Source organism: Cryptotermes secundus, unplaced genomic scaffold, assembly GCF_002891405.2.
Source record: "Cryptotermes secundus unplaced genomic scaffold, Csec_1.0 scaffold459, whole genome shotgun sequence".
NCBI lineage: Eukaryota > Metazoa > Arthropoda > Insecta > Blattodea > Kalotermitidae > Cryptotermes > Cryptotermes secundus.
The window spans coordinates 273,865-293,130 of NW_019743154.1; the positions used below are offsets into that span (position 1 = coordinate 273,865).

Consider the following 19,266-nt stretch of genomic DNA (forward strand, 5'->3'; position numbering starts at 1 on the left):
GTTGGTTGTCTCGAAATTTTCATTACTTTTGTTTTCTCCACATTCATTTCCATGCCATAGCACCTTCCAATTTCAATTAGTCTATCAATCATGCCCTGTAGCACAGTTTCTTCCTTAGCCATTAACACAAGGTCATCTGCATATTTCACAGTTTGAATAATTTGCCCTCCTAATTTGAAGTCTCCGAGCCCATCCAGAGCTTCCTTGGTAAGGCATTCGCTGTACAAGTTGAATAGAATTGGTGATAAACAGCATCGTTGTCGAACTCCTCTTCCAATCTTCACATTTCTTGTCTCCCCTCTGTCCAGTCATACTCTAACTTTCTGATCCATGTACAATTTGCTAATCAGTCTTCTTTCGCGCCAATCGATGCCTGTTTCCTGACAGTTAAAGCCTGAATATATTTTTCCCAAGAACTGCCCCTAAATGTAATTCAGTTTTGCTCATTTGTAAAGAATGCAGTCATAAATTACATCCTACAGTCTTCATATCCCAGATACTACATGCACTGCTTGCTACTGGGGGAATTCTTTTCAAACTATTGTAAAGCATGTAAGAAGGTTTGTGAGAACATTTTGCACTCTTTATTTCTTTAGCAGCCAAGGTAAACGCTGAAGATGATTCTCACAGTGATTATTACTTAATTAGATTTTTCCCAGAAACTGGATGTTCATATTGTGACTACTTTTTCTTAGTATGAAGCAACTGATTATATACATGTTAATGCTCTAACAGTGCTAATACTAATAGAATACATTATTATGATTCTGAAAGAGAGTCGTGTCAGAAATATACAATTATATGAAATATATATAAAGTGGAAGAAACATTTGTTGTGGATTATGACATCTTCTAGTCTGATAGATGGGTACTGACATTTTGGAAGAATTTACTGACACCGTCTTTGGTGTGGAAGTGGTGATGGAGAAAGCCAGATTCTCTTAAATATTATTGTCTGTATGTCCACCACAACATGGTGCTGGCTTATTACAATTTCATAGATATGTACATGTTACATTTTATTGCGTACCAGCAGAGTGAATAATCATGAAATGGTTACCTATTCAGTGCCAAGAATAATAAACATTTTTAACTGGTCACATTAAAAATGATGGGATTATTCAGTTTGTAGTTATGCAATAAAATATAATGCGAGTATATTCCCATAAACTTGAAATATGATGGCACTGAGTTGTATTTGGCTGGTTTACTGATGTTCCTGGTTGTCTCCATATGCACTCCTCTCTTGTAAATTGAGACAGTGTGTTCCTCCAAAATGTGGCTACCCATCAACAGATTTCATAATTTAATAACCCAGAATTCCACAGTATGAAATATAACCACTCTGAAAACTTCAGTCCTGAAAGGGACTACATTACCTGTATTAAGCGCCCTGCTCCATGTAAGATCATGAGGAGGTAGAATACTGGATAGAGAGAATGAGTATACCAAAATGCATTGTACAGCCGCCGGCGTGCAAGTGGCAAGGCAAAGATGAACATCAGTGCTGTTAAGAGGGTGAGAAGTATACCAGTTACTCCAGTAATTGTTTGCCAGCACCAGTAATGGAACTTTGGTATTTCATGAGTCCTGAAAATGGAAAAGTCATGTTCAGATTAATTTTGTGTATATACTTTCACCAGCCAGGTATTTTTAAATAATTGCAGTTGTTTTGAACTTCAAGGAATTGAGTATTAGACAGAATTGTTGATTTGCATGTTTCTACTCAATTCTAGTTAAGTTGAAGTTCAAAGAATGTTCAGAATCTAGTCACATAACTACTGTAGTAACAGTCTTTTATTGGGTAAAGAATGTTTTGAACCAACTAAAAATGTGTTTGATCAGCTTCCTGATTCAGGGACCAGTTGGTGGTTGTTCAGCTGTTCAGGAAATTCCTCATTTTTGGGAAGTTCTAGGTCATCATACCCTGTTTTCCAGAGAACCGTTTTTATATTATTTTCCTGCTTATCTTTGTGGTGGTCAGTAGAGAATTATCATTCTATCATCTTCTAAACACAATTTAATGTGCATTTCTTGTTTCTTTCATGCATGCTGCATGCATGCGTCCGTGATTTAGTCTAACCATAAGAGATGAGGAAAGAGTACACCATCATGTTTTAGGTATGATGTTCAATTCAAGTGAAGCAGAAAACTTCCACTAATCTTATCTCTTAGAATAAATAAGTAACTTCTCCTGCCCCCCTTTATGGGTATTTTCCCCCTCCCCACTACCAAGTGCAGGTAAATGCTTGTCTTTAAAGTAGCTTACTTCCACATCCTGCCCAGCATTTTTCATAATCATTCTCCCATTTGAACTATACAGCATATGCAATTGATGAAGCGATATTAAAAATGAACAAATATTGTTACTGATTTGAGAAAGAAAGGTTCAAATGTGACAAATGGACAAGTACATTTTCTTTTTCCAGGTTTTCCCTTAAAGGAAAAAAATCGAAGTTTTATCATTACTTAACCTTATGTTGGTCTCTCTATTACTTACAAATTTTCATTTTTTAAGCATACTTTCCATATTTTGAAAATAAAAATAAGCTTATGACATCACTTTGCTGTGTGTCTGCCCCCCCCCAATCAACTTTTGAATGGCTGAACCAATCTTTATGAAACTTGGTATGTATATCAAGGCATCTGAGCACATCTCAACGGCTTAATTCCTAAATCCATCCTATCAATAATATCAACATTATAGCCCCTCACATTTCTGAGGCAAAACCTTAATGCTTGAACGCCTGTACCAGTCTTCATGAAAAAAAAAATGTCATCATTATTTAGTTTCAGAACACATTACAGTAAATCTTGTCCATGAGCCAGGGACAGATCTTTTCCCAAAGCCTCATTGTGTAATTTTGTAATTTATTGTGGGAAAATTAATTTGAATTTAAATTATCTGTTGTGTTAGTTCTCTTCCTTATATTTAGTGCTGCTGCTGCCCCCTCCTCCTCCTCCTCCTCTTTAAATATTGGGAGAATTTAAGACACTTTGAAATATCTTTGTTAAACTCTATATATCAGTCATGCTTCTCTGATCTGTGTTACATGTTAGATGATTTATATTTTACTTACGAATGAAAGAAATTCCGGAACAGACAAGTTAGATCATCAGAAGTCTGAGTAGAAATGCTGTAGAAATTGAATGCATGGCCAATACAGTGCATAACTGTAATAGAAACAATCCTTATGAAAATTAAAAGTAAGAGCGCTGTCCTGAAATTCATGCACTCTCATTTTCCCCTGCGAATAGTGACTTCACACTGATCTGCAATTTAATCTGACGGGAGAGGAAGCTCATTGTCAACTCTTATACTGAGGAACTCAAAGAAGCAACTGGCCCTTCAAATGACATGTGCCTGTCCTGTATAAATTAGTAATCGCAGTTATTCCATTGATGTAACTGAAATTTATAACATAATTAAATGGATTATGAATCATTTTGACATCTTCATATCTCTGTTGCTTCCATCTTCAAGGTGGCCAGGAGGATAATGTTCAGATAGACTTTGTGAAATAGATTGTGAGGATGGGAACAGAGGGAGTTTTGGCCCAGCACCATCTTCACAGGAAGGTTTTGGTAGTAGTGATGTTGAACATTCTGATTTTTCTACCATATTGAACTTCAATTTTGTCACCAGTGTGCCAGCACAGCAAACACCAAATGTCTGATATTGGTATAACACTAATATTAGGGATAGAAATATTGTGATAAAGTTTTTATTTTTTATTTAGAATCTCATCTTTTAGGTACTGTGTACGTTGTATACTTGCATTTGACGTATTTGGCATTGTAATAACTAATTTACTCTTTCAAACAGGAATATAAAAATTTGTTTGAATATGTCTCATAAAAGTACCTGCTGGATTTATGTTAATCTTTCTTTTATATGTTAAAAATGACAGACATGTCAGGTTAGGAAAGTTTTAATGTTACGTCTATCAGATTTTAGGTAATAGGAAATTATGCATATAAATAGATCACAGAGTTCCTTAATTATTAATTTATAATTCCTTCTGAACTCTATATAAGTGGAACCAATTAAAGGAAGGTAGGCATTGTAAGTTCTTTTCCAGTACTTCTTGTGTAAATGTTGTCTGCAGATTTATTAGAATTTGCCTCACATATTTGAATGTTTTTAAGCTGTTGAACTTACCTGTGAATACAAGAGCCCACATTGCAATGTATTTGTGGAATGAAACTGCTAAATCAAATGGGATATAGATGTGAAGGAAAGTATCTCGAAGCACTGTGATGGTGTTGCGACACATGGTGATAAGCAGGGATGAGTAGGTAAACATCATGGCAGAAGCTGCTCCTCGAGTTACTGTTACACCGTACCCAGCAATCTGTCTCAGGCCTGAGTGTTCACGCTCCACAGAATAGTCTGTTAATATTTCAAAATATCACATATATTTTAATTTATAATTAAAGGAGAAATGCTTGGTTATAAGATGGAATTTGAAATCAAGATTTGGAGTGTTATTGTATGAGGTTTAATACTTACAGTATGCTCTTTCTGCAAATATTGCTAGAAGCACAAAGGTGTAAAGTGCCAGCCAAAAGATCTCTCGTGAATAATTCTCAATATTCCGTTTTATAGATATCCAAAATGAGCTCTCAATGGGTTCCTCCTTTCTGTTGTTCTCTTGATCATTATCTATAGTGGGATCATTTCTCACTGAACTGTGAACTGCGTCTGTGTTACTTGTAGTTTCAGACATCGGTTCCCTTACATCTCTGAAACAATGTTTCGCTACAATAAACAGTTCTGTTTAGAAGACAAAAAGTGGATTAATTTGCCTTATGCTCATGCATGTGGTTTTTGTCAGGTGAATATAAAGTTAGTAGTAGTAGTAATAGGAGAGGGGGAAGCACATCAAAATCGGTCATAGAAGTGGTGGTGGTTGTAATTAGTAGTAGCAGTTATGTTGTTCTTGGCAGTATATTATTTCATAAGCTGTCTTAATCCATCAAAGTAAATTTGAAGATAATACCATGAAATAAGTATGTTGCTACTATTTTTCCCCCATTCTTTCCAGTTCAGCTTATATAAACATCCTTTCATATAATTTCATGCTAAATAGCCTTTGCATTTGATGCAGAGTCCTTAAATAATTTATAACTGAACCAAAAACTCAAAACTCCAGTTACAATAGTCATTTATAAGGTGCGTTCCAGAGACCATGATGCCCAAGACTGTATGCTGAACTTTCGTTCCTGCCCAAAATTTTATTTATGAGTTGATAATTTGTCTGTTTACAAGACTTTATTTATGAATCTGAATGCCACTGTTGAGTGGGTTACCTGTATATGCTGGACACGGTGACACGTGCATGATCAATAAAGGTTCTTCTGTTCAATGCAGCAACCTTCCCTTGTGGCACTGGTATACCTGTGAGGTTTAATTGGTCAATGCCTAACCTTCCCTCATTGTTTGAGAGAAGTCGTTGAAAATCCTCTACAGTTATCACATCCTAGAATCATAAGATTTAGATAGATGAAAAAGTACAAAGAAATGAGCAGAGACTGTTTTCATATAAAATTCGTCAGAATTGTTGTGTGAATTCATAAGATACAATTGGAAAGTGCTGCCTAACAACAGCATTGGATATTGTGCCAGTAAATAATCAATATATAAACAATTCATAGGGGGCAAGCGGTAGTACAGTTGGTTGAGGCACTATGCTACAAGCTGGAAGGTCACAGGATCGAATCCCAATGAGGTGGATTTTTTCAGTTTACCTAATCCTTCCAGCCGTACTATGGCCCTGGGGTCCACTCAGCCTCTAACAGAAATGAGTACCAGGAATATTCCTGATGGTAAAGGGCGGCCAGCACGTAAGGCTGAGAACCTTACCGCAATCTGTGAGCTGATTGTCTAGAAAATGTGAGAGCCTCACCATCTCAAAACCCTATGGGCCTCCACGGCCTGTTACAGAGATACCTTTACTTATTTTATATAAACAATTCATAACAGGCAGCAATTACTAATTACTGTATAGAATAGATAGGTTTCCTTTATCTATTTTAGGTAATTTTAAAAGAGGAACTGAGAGCAGTTCGTTAATGCTGTCCTTGCTACATGCTTGACATTAGTTTCTTACTAGGTTTATTCTTCGACCCTGAAGATGGAGGTGATACGTTCCTCCAAAACGTTGGTTCACTTCCTGTGGACTGCACAGCATTATATTCCAGAAGATAGCACTGTTCATAACTACCACTCTGAGAACCTCATATCATACATAGTCTTAAACTGCTTACGTGTAAGAATTACGGGGTTTTTGGACTTTTTCCATCGTTCAGAATTCTAGGTAATAGAGGAACGTTGTGTTCTCTATTACCTAGAAATCTGGACGATGGAAAAAGTCCAAAACCCAACAATTCTATATGTCGTCTGCCGTCAGAACCCTTTAGAATCTACTTAAGTGTAAGTTTGTAAGAACATTTTCTGGCAGTTTCCCCTTTGGTAACTGGATGCCCCCCCCCAAAAAAAAACTGCCTGCCATCCCTCTCCCTGGAAAATATCCTGGTGGCAGTCTTCATTGTGAATGATATATGAAGATATTGAGGGGTCATAGTAGAAGTAAAAGTAAAAAAAAGTAAACCTATCCCTGTTGCAGGCCGTGAAGGCCCATAGGGTTGTGAGACGTTAAGGGTCCAACATTATCTTGACAATCGGCTCAAAGATGGCGGTAAGGTTGTCAGCCTTACGCGCCGGCTGCGCTTCACTCCCGAGGAAAATCATTTAATTAATTCCTGGTACTCATTTCTGTTAGAGGCTGAGTAAACCCCAGGGCCTAGTGCGGCCTGAAGGATTAGGACAATTGAAAAAATCCAATGACCTCATCGGGACTTGAACCCACGACCTTGAGGGGTCATAGTATATTTTGAAAATAATTACAACATTTGTTTGGAGGGAGAGCAGAAAATCATGAAAATTTGGTCATTCTGACTGGGATTTGAACCTGGTAACTCCTGAATGTAAGTCAATTGTACTGCCACTGTGTCTCACTACTTTGATGAGGATGATGAAAAAATTGATTAGCACGTCTTTTTACACCCAGTAGACTTCATATTTATCCCTACACATCCAGTGCAGTAGATATTGGATGTACCTTATTTGCAAGTCCTTCTGCTGACAAGATGGTGTTGATTGCTGTTTGTAGGTCTTGCTGTTGAACATCAGCTCTCACATTCTCCATCAGGGACCTGTTCAGTATGTTATATTAAAGGATATAGACAGATTTTATATATTCCATTACATTTTCTGTGAGTTTTGTTGCTCCCCCCAAGAAGATTATGAAGTAAATGCATAATGGGGATGGGAATGCCATCAGTTCATATATTTAATCCTCAGAATTGCTCATTGGATCTCAATGAAATTTGGTATTGAAGGGTTATACTAAAAGTTGATAGGAAAATTTATTTTTTGTCCATATCAGCTTATTATAATCCCAGTTTATGTGAAGCTGAAATTTGACCTGTCAAAACTTAGTTGCTGTACAGAAGAATTTGTATGTGACAAAAGGAAGTTTCATTAAAAGAAGTAGGTATATATTTGAAGCTTATTTCAATATTGTTATTTTATACAACACGAGAAAAAATATTTTTTCTATGGTGTGGTACCTGTACTGTTTATTAGCTGGTGAAGTATTAGATTTGTATCCGAAATAAATGATCATGAAGACTGATGGATGAAGGTTTGCAAAGAATGCACCTGAGAAATATTGCTCCCTTTTTCAGTTCTTGAAGAAAATTTGAGAAATGGGCAAAATGATAATTGTTTTCAGGAAATGTAACTTATATTAATACATATTAATATTGAATAACAATACAGTTTGACTGTGTGAAGTCAGTCATAGAATCTCATGAACTGAAAAGAATAATGCTGTTTGTAGCATCGCTATGTTTATTGGCAAATAGCCATTCACATAAATTTTCATGAATATTTGTGAAGTGTAAATTCTAGGCTGTCCATGTTCTGTCACTTTGTTTCCTTTGCTCAAACTTGAGACACAAATCAAAATCAAATGCAGCTAAATGTTACCAAGATGGTAGGATTGCTTAGATCCTTGTCCGTCCCTTCAGGAAAATTGGTTTGTTTAGCACATTGCATGTTTTTTATAAATCTTCTTGTGTTCAAGAAACTAAAGGTTATGAGCTAGTGAACTGAGGTGTGAATATATGTATGTTTATTTCCTTATGTTCTGCTGAGGAAATCATAATTTTGTGGTTTCCTCACACATTCTTTGCAAAGGGGAAATTGTAAACAAAAATAAATATAAGTACACGTAATATGTGATATAAAGCTGTAAATGAAGGGAAGGAAAGAGTTCAAAAGCTTTGCCACATGTCTCAGGGACCTCACACTGTGTTATGGCTAAGATTTTCACTACATGTCTTCTAACTAATAATCAGAAACGTTACTGCTTAGCCAACCTGTTCATTATGGCAGTGTAATTTTCCTGTTTTGTTCATGCTTTTAAAGGGGTCAGGTATCAAATTAACTGAATGTTAAATTTTAGGTATGAGCTATAGTGAGAGAAAACCAGAGAAGTTTAAACTGAATGAATTAAATGCAAGTGCACTTACATTATCATATTTTTGAAGTCTGCTTGAGTCAGCTGGCCAGTGGCATTGATGTCATACATGTCAAACATCAGCTTAGCTTTGTCATCAGCAGTCCCTATAAATATGAAATACATATTTCATATTGACTTTGAGATATAAAATGTTAAGATTTGTTTAACTAATGGCATGGAGTAATGATGTATTCATTCCCGTGGTTGAAACCTTATTTGTAACAATTATGCTTAATATTATGCCTAAAAATTCTGTAACTAATTCTGTTCTGGTATTGCTGTTATATTTTGGCCAATCATTTAGAGTGCAGATTTGCAGATGTAGCAATGTTGTGTGGTACATGTCAGAAAAGTATCATAATGTGAATAAATAGTTACTTGCATTTGCTTAATAACAGACTTGGGCAGAAGCTTTTCTTCGCATTTTTGAAAGGCCCATTTCAGAGAAAGGAAGGTGTAATTTATGAGTGTTTTTTTTTTTAGTATATTCACAAATTCGCTGTCTTGTATCAGTTTTGTTGTTAGTACAACTCTGCAGTTTTCGTATTTTGAACAAGATATTTGAACAGCGCAGTCACTATAGCAACTGGCTACAGGCTGGACGACCAATGGTTTGGAGTTCGAGTCCCGGTAGGATCAAGAATTCTCTCTTCTCCATGTCATCTGGACTGGTTCTGGGGGCCGACCCAGTCTACGGTCCAGTGGGTACCCGGGGCTCAAGGTCAAGAAAACGAATCTATACATCCACTCGCCCAAACGTCTCCATGGTGTAGTGCTTAATTGGTTAAGCACGGGGATAGCTTACCTTTACCTTACTGCTGATTAATTTTAAGGCCTGACTGAACTGTTACATAATTATTTTAAGTCCTTTGAAAGATTGATATTACATTTACTATAAAGCATTTCTACATTAGTATTTCTTTATGTATGTTCAATTTACTTTAACCATATTAGATGATATTTGGCTTGAAGTCCAAAATGAGAACTTTGTGCAAGTATCATTTCAAATCCACTGGAAAATTCTGTTAAAACTTTGTATACAGCACATCTGTTATACATGTACTATCATGTGTATGATTAATTATAATTCATTTTAAGATCCACCTTTCTTAGTGACCTGAATACAGTTTCAGACATCATTCACCTGCCAAAAAGTGCCTTGGATAAGTTATATTGATCCATAGCATACACATTATGTCTTGTATGATGTTCACATAAAAGCAATTGCCTTGAGAAAGTAACTAGTATAATCATGATGTCTGTTAAGAGTGTGCTATTAAAAGCTTTGCCCAACCTCCTGTACTGCGCTGCTATCAGGATGACACCTTAAATTTATAAAGCATTATTTATATATTGTGTCACATGTGGCAGATGTTATATGTGAATGAAACATACTTTTTTAATGCTGTTCATAATCTTCTTAACTCTGGTTAAGCTTTGTAATATCTTGACAGCCATGAACATTATTGTAGTAGTTGACTTTAAACCCACTAACCAGTTAGCCAGATTAGACTTGAACTCTGCATTAGGATGTAATTCCTGCAGAAGTATTGGGCATTATTCATAATAATTGGCCAGTGTCCAAAATACTGAGTGATTGACTGGTTTAATATGTCAATAATATGACCAGCCATTATTTAATATGAATGTTTTGCATCTTTGCTGCAACATCTGAAGTTATCTGAATGTTCTCTTTTTGTGACACTCTCACAAATATATTAATGGTGATATGTGGACCACTTCAGAGAGCAGTGCTGACAAATTGCTTAGGACATGATGTAAATGGATGCATTATGATTAAATATACAGCTTTTACCTTTTGCAAATATAATGAGCATATCCACAAACTCCCTGAAGGATATAAATCCATTTCNGCGCACACGCGGCTGTAGCTCGTAACTTGCGATCTGAGAACTCGTTGATAACACACTGACTCTCGCTTGCTGCTCAGCCGGCTTTTATTCCGTTCGCTGTTGCTAGTGTGACGTGGCGTATAGCCTAGGACGCTATTACCCCTTGGTGACGTCACCGCTGTTCACTCGCTTTGCATAGCTTCAAGGTTGCGGGGACTCGGCTAACATCGGCTCCGCTCGTGACATCACCGCGGGGAGAGTTGCGGGGTGATTACTTGCCTATTATGCGAGCGCTACGTTACCGCTACGTGCAGCTGGGGAGGTAGGGGTCAACATGTCACACTATGAATGTTTTGCATCTTTGCTGCAACATCTGAAGTTATCTGAATGTTCTCTTTTTGTAACACTCTCACAAATATATTGATGGTGATATGTGGACGACTTCAGAGAGCAATGCTAACAGATTGCTTAGGACATGATGTAAATGGATGCATTATGATTAAATATACAGCTTTTACCTTTTGCAAATATAATGAGCATATCCACAAACTCCCTGAAGGATATAAATCCATTTCTGTCCTTGTCAACCAGTGAAAACATCTGAAATTTAAAACATATAATTAAGAAGCTATATGGCAGTCTGTTATTATTGAAGAAATATGAAGTTTGTGAGATTTAAGGTTCTCTCTGGGATGTAACACTGTCATGCTTCACTATTTTATAGGAACCTTGTGCCAAACTACATTGCATCACATCCCAGAATATAGTAAACTTCGTAAAAGTTATATTGAAAAGTAAGGTGTAAACTGTGTCAGATGTAAGGGTTGCACTTGAAGATTGTCACTTTATCTTAATCTAATGCCAAGGTTAAAAATGTATGGAGCTTAGCACCCTCACCCCTTGTCTTTTGTGTGTAGATACAAGGAAGTCATTTCACTTGCATTAATCTGTACTGAAAATTTACCTTGCGAACAAACTCGGATTCAGCTGGCATACTCAGTGCTTCAGCAAATTCACTCCTAGTGAGCTCAGTGTAGATTATTTCACGGGCTGCTTGGGAATCCAGTTTTAGTATTTCATCTTCTGAATGCGAGATCTTGAATGCCTAGACAGTGTTAATAACAGTGAAGAAATACTGAAGTGTAGAATAATATTATATATATTAGCACTGGAAAGACATTGTAACAGTAAAATGGAACAATTGGCCAGGTGAAAGATGCGTATGTTAGTGTAGAACAGTGTTAACAACTGTTGGGAAATTTACATATTTTCTAACTTGGTGTGTCAGAAAAAGGAATCAGTCATGTTATTATCTGTCATGTAAAGTTCTAATATACTAGTCTGAATCAAAATTAAATCTGTCAGTTGAGTATTGAATATAGAGGGGGTGGGTTTCCCCATGCACTTAGACCAGTTATTGGTCCATTGTGCGTCCCCCTTTTAATTTCTACTGTCTCCATACCCTACCGGTACTGGTGCTCGCTATTAGCCCCTTTCTGCCAGCGAGGTTCCAACCTTCTACTGGCAGTGGTATCTAATAGTTAGTCCCTTTCTGTCAGAGAGGTCCCCCCTCCTCTGGCAGTGGTACCTAATACTTCCCCATCTATCGGAGGCATTGGAAACTACTTTGGGTGGGAAAATTTTTTGCCAAATTTAGCTCAGAGGTCTCCTAGAGACATGAGGTTCTTTTACGTGCCGTAAATCTACGACACGGGACCCACAGCTTAAAGTCCCTCCCGGAGGACTTGTTCCCTGAATTTTTCCGCCCTTAAAAATTCCACGACCTCCGCCGGGTTTGAACCCGCATGCCTTGAGTCATGAGGTGGGAATGTTACCCCTAGACTACGGAGGCCGCTAAAATCTGTCAGTTACTTTTACATCTTATCTTGGGGGTAAAGTGGAAGAAACATGAAGCTGACCTCTGATCATGAAATGCTGAGGTTAAGTAAGTGTGCAGTTTTACCTTTATACCCTCATTCATGTTCACTGCATGGTGCTTATGCACAAGGACAGTGTTATACTTTTATGTTTTACTTTTCATGTTGATNTTCTTGGGGGTAAAGTGGAAGAAACATGAAGCTGACCTCTGACCATGAAATGCTGAGGTTAAGTAAGTGTGCAGTTTTACCTTATACCCTCATTCATGTTCACTGCATGGTGCTTAAGCACAAGGACAGTGTTATACTTTTATGTTTTACTTTTCATGTTGATATTCCATGTATGTATGGTTTATTTATTTATCAGTGCTGTCACAAGTTCAGACTGTATAGAGTCCAATTGTAAGATGATTAATGAATGATGATTGGAAAAATGTGGAAGGAGGAAGTCATGGCATATTCCAGAGTACTGTCCTGCAGAGTTTTGAACCAGGTACTTTCTGAATACAAGTGGAAAGCATTACTGAGTCAGTGAACTCAGTGATATTCCACATAATATTTTGTTTAAATCAAATGGTTATAGGCATTGAGCATCTTGAAATATGGAAGAGCAGATGAACATGATTTTATTATGTGTATGACTATAGAATACCTGAAAATAAATTGTAATTGCAGGTATAAGAAAAATAACCCTGCTTATTAAACCATAGAGCTATGACATAGGACATATCTGAGATCTGACATATTTTTGTATAATGTTGATGGAATGCACACAGGCTAAGTAGGTCGAATGAATAGTTTAGGATGTAGGGACACTTACTTTCCTCAATAACCTAGAGTACATGAAATATTTGCTGCTTCCTAGAACATTACTGGTCAGTGAAGGATATAATACTGATGTGTTACGTGGTTATGTTATGCTTACGTTGAAAGCTTATGGTGTATGTGGAGAATGATAAGCCAGTTCTCTAAAGAATACTTAAAAAGAATTGAGTTTGAGGAGTTTCTGCTGCATATTATGGTGGTGTCCAAGATGTTTCCTGTTGGAATTAAATAGAACCAAGGTTTTTGGCCTTGTAATGTGAAAGATAATGTTCAAGACTTTTTGTATTGGAAGTGAATGCAGTCAAGATATTTTTGTCTTTGAAATCTGAATAAGTATTGCCTCAGTCATGTACTAAGAACTAAGTTTGAATTTTAAGTTTACCTGAGAGAACACAACCCTAAAGAACATCTCAAGCCGCATCTGCCTGTCTTTACGTGTAACAGCCTGGCGGAGAGCTGGGGGTAGAGCCATAGTTATGCGTTGTCTTGTGACACCCACTTGCTGAATAAATTGTTCAAAACCTTGAAGGAAATTCTCTCGAAGGTATTCACTTTCAAATTTCAGCACCTGAAAATAAATGGCTTTTATTATAATACTCCAGTAGGAGTCCACCGATGTTTTAAAGGACCTTTGCTTTTTGCTAGTTTCCTGCTTGGCCTAATCTTCAACCCAGAAATTGGAGGCAGTATGGTCCTCTGGAACATCAGTGAACTCCAACTAGGTTGCATGGTGTTACGTCCCAGAAGATAGTACTCTTCGTAGTCACTGCCATGAGAACAGTATAGGGTCTTAATAAGTAGGAAACAGTCTTCATAGAAAGAAACCAATGTTTGAAAAAACTTTTATGCTAATCATGATATGTGTTTTTGGTAGTATCTATATTGCATAAGAGTGACTTTCCCAGCATTTTTAGGCATTCTTTACAAAAGAATCCCTCCTGTGGGGGTCATATTTGTATGCATGTGGTCTAGTATTAGCATGTAAATTTATTGACATTTCTTTTTAATTCTTCTTGAGAAACTTCCACAAAACTTTGTTAGGCATTTCCATTTTTCAGTCATATCAATCTGTGGAAAAACCTGCATTACATAGAGTCGTAAATAAATTTCTATTATAATCCATTGAACAATAATTTGGTTAAATTGTAGGAGAGATCTTCGCATAATGTTAATTGACCATGTTGATTTTTAGTTATATGAATCGATTATGAAGCCAACTTTACAAAAGTCTGTAGTTGGCCTTTTCCATTTTCCTATAAAACTTTGATAAAATTCACTAAACACTGGGTAGTTCCAATTTTTGGCCATATTGATATGTAACAAGGCCTACTTAGATAATGCCGTAAATAGGACTTTCATGTATGTCATAAATCATTAGTCTTTGAAAAATACCAGCTAAGCGTTTTGATTTTTAGGCATGTTGAATGATTATGAAACTTATTTTAAGTAAGACAATAAATTTATTTTTTCATATAGGCTGTTCCATAAATTGTTTCACAGATTTTGTAGATGTATGTTAGTGTGCCATATTATGCTGTCAAAATAAGAACTGTTATCATTTTATCTAATATATCTGGGGTTTTGCTGAAATGCCATTTATAAAAAGCCGCAGTTATCTTAATAAACAGCAAAATGCTGTTGGGAATTTTATATACTACATTATGGCATATACTAATTAAACAGATACTGGTTACAGTGGGTGACAGTGCACCTTTTCAAATTGGGATTAACTAATTATCCCACTTGTGAGATTTGCCAGGAAGAGGATGAGTCAGTGATCATGAAGCTATAACTATATATATTGTCTCCTGGAACACTACTTTATGGAACCAGGTGACTACCAAGATGTCCCTTTAAGTAAGATATTACACTTTGTTCAAAATGTAGGATTTTTTAGGGGTTGAAATGGTGGGATGCACAATAGATCACTGTTTAGTGCAAGGACCAGTCAAGGCTCATTTATTATTCTTTCATCCATCCATTCATGGAGTACACCCTTTAAAATCATATTTCTATCCTGCAAACCTAACTAAATGGTTGAAATACCTGAACACCTCAATAAAAATGGTGGAAAGCAACATGAGAAGGCTTATGGTTCAATAATGTTGAATTGTATGTTAGGTAATGTATACATTTGCAGTTTTAAGTCCGTTGCAATTGGTGACATGCAGTGCACTTGCTGCTGTGTGACACAGCATTGTTTACATGCCACATAACCCACAGAAGGTTACGCACTAGGAACAGATTAAAATAAAGAACTTGTACACAGGATTGTCACCTGTAGCCATATTATAAACATGGTTCAAGTTTGAAATCCACACTGTAGATGGTGCCTGAAAGACAATTCTTAAATTATCTGACAACAGTCGCTGCATTAAATTGTGCTGTCATCAGGCATGGTTCAGCAGTGGATTTTGTCTGACAAAGATGAATCCTTGTATTCTGTAGTACCAGGAAGTTATGTGATTCAGTTTAATTGCTCTAACTTTAAATTAGCTAGAACTCAAGTGTTCTGTTTTAACAGTATGACCATTTTGTATCCACTTAAACCTATATTTATTGAGGCATATGCTGAATTACAGATCATGATATTAAATATAATTTTGAAGAGTATATTATGAAAAAAGAAATGTCAGTTGGAAATTATATCACACATAAATTTAGCTTTACCAGATCATAATCATTCCTGACACGAAGCATGAGATGTCTACCATCACTGATGATGTAAACCTCAATTAGTTGTCCATGTGCGAGATCCATGGCTCGTAGCAAATGACCAACTTGGTTCCGCACCTGCAGTTGCTTGTTATCTGGATTCATCACCACAACCACAGGTCGCAATGGAGACTTCTGGTCCACCCATTCAAACACTGCATGTAAATATATTCACATACTTTATATCTAACATGTTCTGAATCCTGAGAAACTAGACATTAGTTTGAAAGCCTGCTAATGTCATTGGAAATTATGATTTTGGTTAATTGTCCAATAAATGTTGGCCAGCCTCACTTTGGAAGAGTTGTGAAAAATTAGAATCCCATTTGAATGAATGAATGCATAAGGGGTGAGCCATAGTAATCTGGCCCTTGCACCACGGCCTTCAGTGATCTATTATACTTCCCCTTTTTGGTTAACCCTTTATCAGTCCTACACTTTGAATGAAATGTAGGACTTTAGAATCCCATTTACTTCTGTAAATCACTTTTTAATTTGAAGTATAGATATATTAAGCATTCTAGAAAAGGTATATGAAAGATAATTTGTAGGTGTAACTGTCACCATCTTCCATCAGAAAAAATCTCATGAAGTCAAGAATTGCCACAATGTGAAGAATGCCTTTTGCAATACATAGTGTCTTGTCTAGTGTATACTTACATAAGGACAGAATATATACCTGAGTATCGAATGAGATGTCTCTCTGTGCGGAATGATTGCCGTGCCATTTCAGCAGTTCTGGACATCCTTTCTCGCTGTTCCTTTTTCTTATGTCTAACAAGACTGAAAAGTATACCCACAAAACCTGAAACATGTGTGCATTGGTATTTTTAGTAAAGTTTTAAAACTGTTTGAGAATTGAGTTTTTCACTGTGGCGAAAATTAAGATTGTGGTGACACTGTACAGAGTTTAACTGAAATTTGCAGACAGACTTTGGGCTCAAGTTCTACATACAAAAGCAAGAAAAAATATCTGTATTAGCATATGTCTGGAAACATTTAATTTGTGAGTTATAGCTGAAAGAGTACACATACATTTATGATAAGTACTCAAAATATCCCAGGGGCATGCAGTAGCATAGTTGGTTGAGGCCCTATGCTAAACCGGAAGGTTGTGGGTTCAAATCCTGATGAGGTCATTGGGTTTTTTCAATTGACCTGATCCTTCCAGCCGCACTATGGTCCTGGGGTCAACTCACCCTCTAACAGAAATGAGTACCAGAAATTAATTAAATAATTTTCCTGGGGAGTAAAGCGTGTAAGGCTGACAACCTTACTGCCCATGTTTGAGCTGATTGTCTGGAAAATGTGGGACCCTCAATGTCTCACAACCCTATGAGCCTTGGTACAAGGATAGCTTTACTTTTTACTTTACTTTACTCAAAATATCCTTGTTGGTGATTGTTTGGTAGGCCTGCATGTTTTGCCACAATGGCTTACAGACAACCACCCCCAAGATTTCTTATTACATGATCTGCCAAAGCGACTGGAAGATGTACCACTGAACATGAATGTCATATGTACGTAATGATGCTGTGGCACATTTTAGCCATGGTGTATGAAATGTTCTCAATAACACCTACCTTGGCTGATGGATGGATAGATGCAGGACCCACTATATGGCCTCCATGCTCACCAGATTTGAATCCTCTGGATTCTTGCCTGTGGGGGCACCTGACAATGAAGCGGCAGTTCATTGTGCTATTGCCGATGCCTGTCAAGACTGTCTGCAGCTACTCCATCTTTGAACGGATGCAGAGATACATTAAGAGAAGTGCCCAGGCATGCATTGAATCTCATGGAGGATCCTTTGAATGCTTATTATAGACATACTTTTCCTGCTACAACTCACAAATTAAATGTTCCCAGACACAGGTTTATAAAGACATTTTTTTCTCGTTTTAGTATGTGAAACTTGTGCCAAAAGCTTTTTCTGCTCAATTCTGTTACACCTTGTATGGCATCAAATGAGATAGGAAAATGATAATGGTTGGTAGACAGGTAAGGATGTGAGAAAAGACAGTTGTGGCATTCATTGAAGGGACGCAAAAATTACATAGGATCATCAGGATAGCTGATAGCATGCATGTAGGATCACTGGAATGATGTGACAAATGGACAAAAGTATGGTTAAAACTTGTAAAGTGAAGAGAATCATAAAAATCTTAGGTGTACATGGAAACTTATATTGAAATTAATCTAAGAGAAATTGGCTATAGGTTGGATTCATCTGGCTCAGAATTTGATTGAACAATGGTCTTTTGTGAAAACAGTTAATGAACCTTTGGGTTCCATAAAAGTTGGGTATATCTTGGCAGTTGACTAACCATCAGCTTCCCAAAACAGATGTTGCTCTATTGAGTTGGTTTGCCTTCACTTACTATTTAATGTATGGACTTTTAGAAGTACAGGGTTATTGAGTTTCATGTATGATTTTACATGCAGTTAGAAGTACACTAATTTGTAAATAATGTTTCTAGTTCCTCATTTCTTACCAAGAATGAGTAGTCCATTTCCAATAAATGTGAAAATAAATGACTCTTCGCTGCCGGAGAAATAATCATATGTTTCTGGTTCAGTACATTCTTCAACCTTGGACACATTTATTTGTGGAAGGTAGTGACAGAGAAAATCCTGGGAGTCATTTTGTCTCGTGCAGTTTTTGTTAAGCAATACTTCTCTGCACTTCGGATGCAAGTCATTTACTGCAAACATGAAATTAATAAGTGTATGAAAAGTATAAAATTGAATTTGCTTCCACAAAATTTGTAGTAACACTGTATGAAACGGTACTTACAGCCGTTGTCTTGAGAGGGTGCTACAAATGGGTTGGTTTGAATATCATCATAGTTCAGTTCAGTTACTGACAGTATTATATCATATACTGACAGCTGTTCCAGACGACCAACTTGTTCTTTGGTAAATAGTCTGCAAAATAACACTGTATTAGAGTAGTATCTAGTTATTCTTGTTGTTTAGATAGACTACGAAGAAAGCAGATGAAGTTATGTACTTTTTTCCCAAGTCCATTTAATAACTCTGTCACCTGCTGTAATTATAATATTGAATGGGGAACAGTGGGATGATTACAAGTTATGAATTGGTAATGATTTGGGAAGGAATGTTGTGACAGAAACTATTAGCAAGCTGTTCCTTGGAGGTTACTGTCTTCTAGGATGTTATGCCATGCAGTCTTGATAGATATTTACCAAGATCTGGAAGAAACATGTAGTCTCCATCTTCATGATTGAAGAGTGGTAGATATTATTTGCATTTTATAACATTGGTAAATATCTACCAGACTACATGGTGTCACATCGAAGAGGCCAGTAAACTTCTAAGTGATCACTGTTAGAACCTCATATGTCACTTATGAAGGGTACGCGGAAGAAAAGGTCATGGTTC

General features: G+C 36.7%; 2 protein-coding genes across 2 annotated transcripts in view; one reads left to right on the forward strand and one right to left on the reverse strand.

Annotated features, from left to right (window-relative positions):
• Window positions 1-19,266, forward strand: part of LOC111873872 (GPI mannosyltransferase 2) — a 74,571-nt gene that overhangs the window by 14,074 nt on the left and 41,231 nt on the right. The gene's annotated exons all lie outside the window — the stretch shown is intronic.
• LOC111873871 (dual oxidase 2) overlaps window positions 1-19,266 on the reverse strand; it is a 48,540-nt gene that overhangs the window by 10,132 nt on the left and 19,142 nt on the right. The window contains exons 13-26 of the mRNA XM_023868912.1: window positions 18,659-18,789; window positions 18,357-18,566; window positions 16,541-16,666; window positions 15,817-16,016; window positions 13,529-13,714; window positions 11,409-11,549; window positions 10,963-11,044; window positions 8,602-8,695; window positions 7,125-7,218; window positions 5,314-5,483; window positions 4,514-4,746; window positions 4,163-4,393; window positions 3,081-3,174; window positions 1,380-1,590 (exon numbers count right to left, since the gene is read on the reverse strand). Coding sequence (XP_023724680.1) covers window positions 1,380-1,590; window positions 3,081-3,174; window positions 4,163-4,393; window positions 4,514-4,746; window positions 5,314-5,483; window positions 7,125-7,218; window positions 8,602-8,695; window positions 10,963-11,044; window positions 11,409-11,549; window positions 13,529-13,714; window positions 15,817-16,016; window positions 16,541-16,666; window positions 18,357-18,566; window positions 18,659-18,789 — 2,203 coding nt within the window. The remainder of the gene's footprint in view (window positions 1-1,379; window positions 1,591-3,080; window positions 3,175-4,162; window positions 4,394-4,513; window positions 4,747-5,313; window positions 5,484-7,124; window positions 7,219-8,601; window positions 8,696-10,962; window positions 11,045-11,408; window positions 11,550-13,528; window positions 13,715-15,816; window positions 16,017-16,540; window positions 16,667-18,356; window positions 18,567-18,658; window positions 18,790-19,266) is intronic.